Source organism: Puntigrus tetrazona, chromosome 7 (assembly GCF_018831695.1).
Source record: "Puntigrus tetrazona isolate hp1 chromosome 7, ASM1883169v1, whole genome shotgun sequence".
In the NCBI taxonomy this organism is placed as follows: domain Eukaryota; kingdom Metazoa; phylum Chordata; class Actinopteri; order Cypriniformes; family Cyprinidae; genus Puntigrus; species Puntigrus tetrazona.
The window spans coordinates 8,140,560-8,141,782 of record NC_056705.1 but is presented as its reverse complement, the minus strand read 5'-3'; the positions used below and the strand labels follow the sequence as shown (position 1 = coordinate 8,141,782).

The 1,223-nt window shown below is 29.8% G+C and overlaps 1 protein-coding gene across 1 annotated transcript in view; it reads left to right on the top strand.

Annotated features, from left to right (window-relative positions):
- Positions 1–1,223, top strand: part of LOC122349623 — an 8,865-nt gene that overhangs the window by 3,759 nt on the left and 3,883 nt on the right. The window contains exon 8 of the mRNA XM_043245736.1: positions 379–539. Coding sequence (XP_043101671.1) covers positions 379–539 — 161 coding nt within the window. The remainder of the gene's footprint in view (positions 1–378; positions 540–1,223) is intronic.

Sequence of the window (1,223 nt, the reverse complement as noted above, 5' to 3'; positions counted from 1 at the left end):
TTACAAACACAAAAAAAAATTTGACAGCACTAAAAGAATATATATATAAATCTCATTAAAATGGTAATAGAAGATCATAAATATCTAAAATTAAATAAAATTAATTTGTTTTTTTTCACTTTTTCATTCTCTTGTCATCTTCAAAAAGATAGGGGGAAAATATTAAATACATTTTTGGATTAAAAATGTTTTATGATTTTTTTTAGAATAAATGAAAATGAATAATTTTTTTTATTTTTTTTTTTGGAAATGTTGCCCGGGTAGCTAACTCAAAAAAACAGCTGAATTACAAAAAGCGAGCAAATATAAAACGATGCAATTAAGTTCATCCTAGCAACACTGCCAGATTTCACGCTGACTGATGGCGGTGTGCTGCAGGTGGGCTTCGGTCTGGAGCACGTGTCTCGTGAGCAGATCCAGGAGGTGGAGGAGGACCTGGACGAGCTCTACGACAGTCTGGAGATGTACAACCCCAGCGACAGCGGGCCGGAGATGGAGGAGACCGACAGCATCCTCAGCACTCCCAAACCCAAGCTCAGGTCGCCCTCTGCTGCTGACCGAACCAAACTGATGAAGAAATATCATTGTAGAAGTATCAAAATGACTAAATATAAAACAAAACATTTCATTAAAGCTAAGTGGAAAAAAAAATTCTAATAATTAATCGCGATCAACTGTGTATATATGTATTATTTATATTTATTATGTATATATAAATGCACGCACATACTGTATATATTTTGAAAATATTTACATGTATATGCACTTATATATTTCTATTCTTATATAGTAAATAGATTCATTTAAAATATTTTATACTGTTAAGTATACTTAATAAATACACACAATACACACACATATATATATAAATTAATGTAAACAAAACCTTTATTTTGGATTTGATTATAATTTGACAGCACTAAAACTACAGAATTACTAAAATTACTAAAGTCTTTTAGTCTTTTATGTATTGATTGATTCAGATAAAATTTGCTATGAATATTTATAAAAATGCGTTTTACCTTCAACACGCTATGGTTTATGTATTAAAAGAAATCGAAAGCATTTTTATAAATTAAACGGTATGTTTTTTTGTTGAGTCACGGTGCGTTTTTAGATGAAAGCATTTCTGTTTTGAATTTCACAAATAAAATCTGAAATTTAAACAGAATATTGGTTGAAAAACTTAAACTTCAAAGAAAACGAAAAATTGCTTTAGCTGG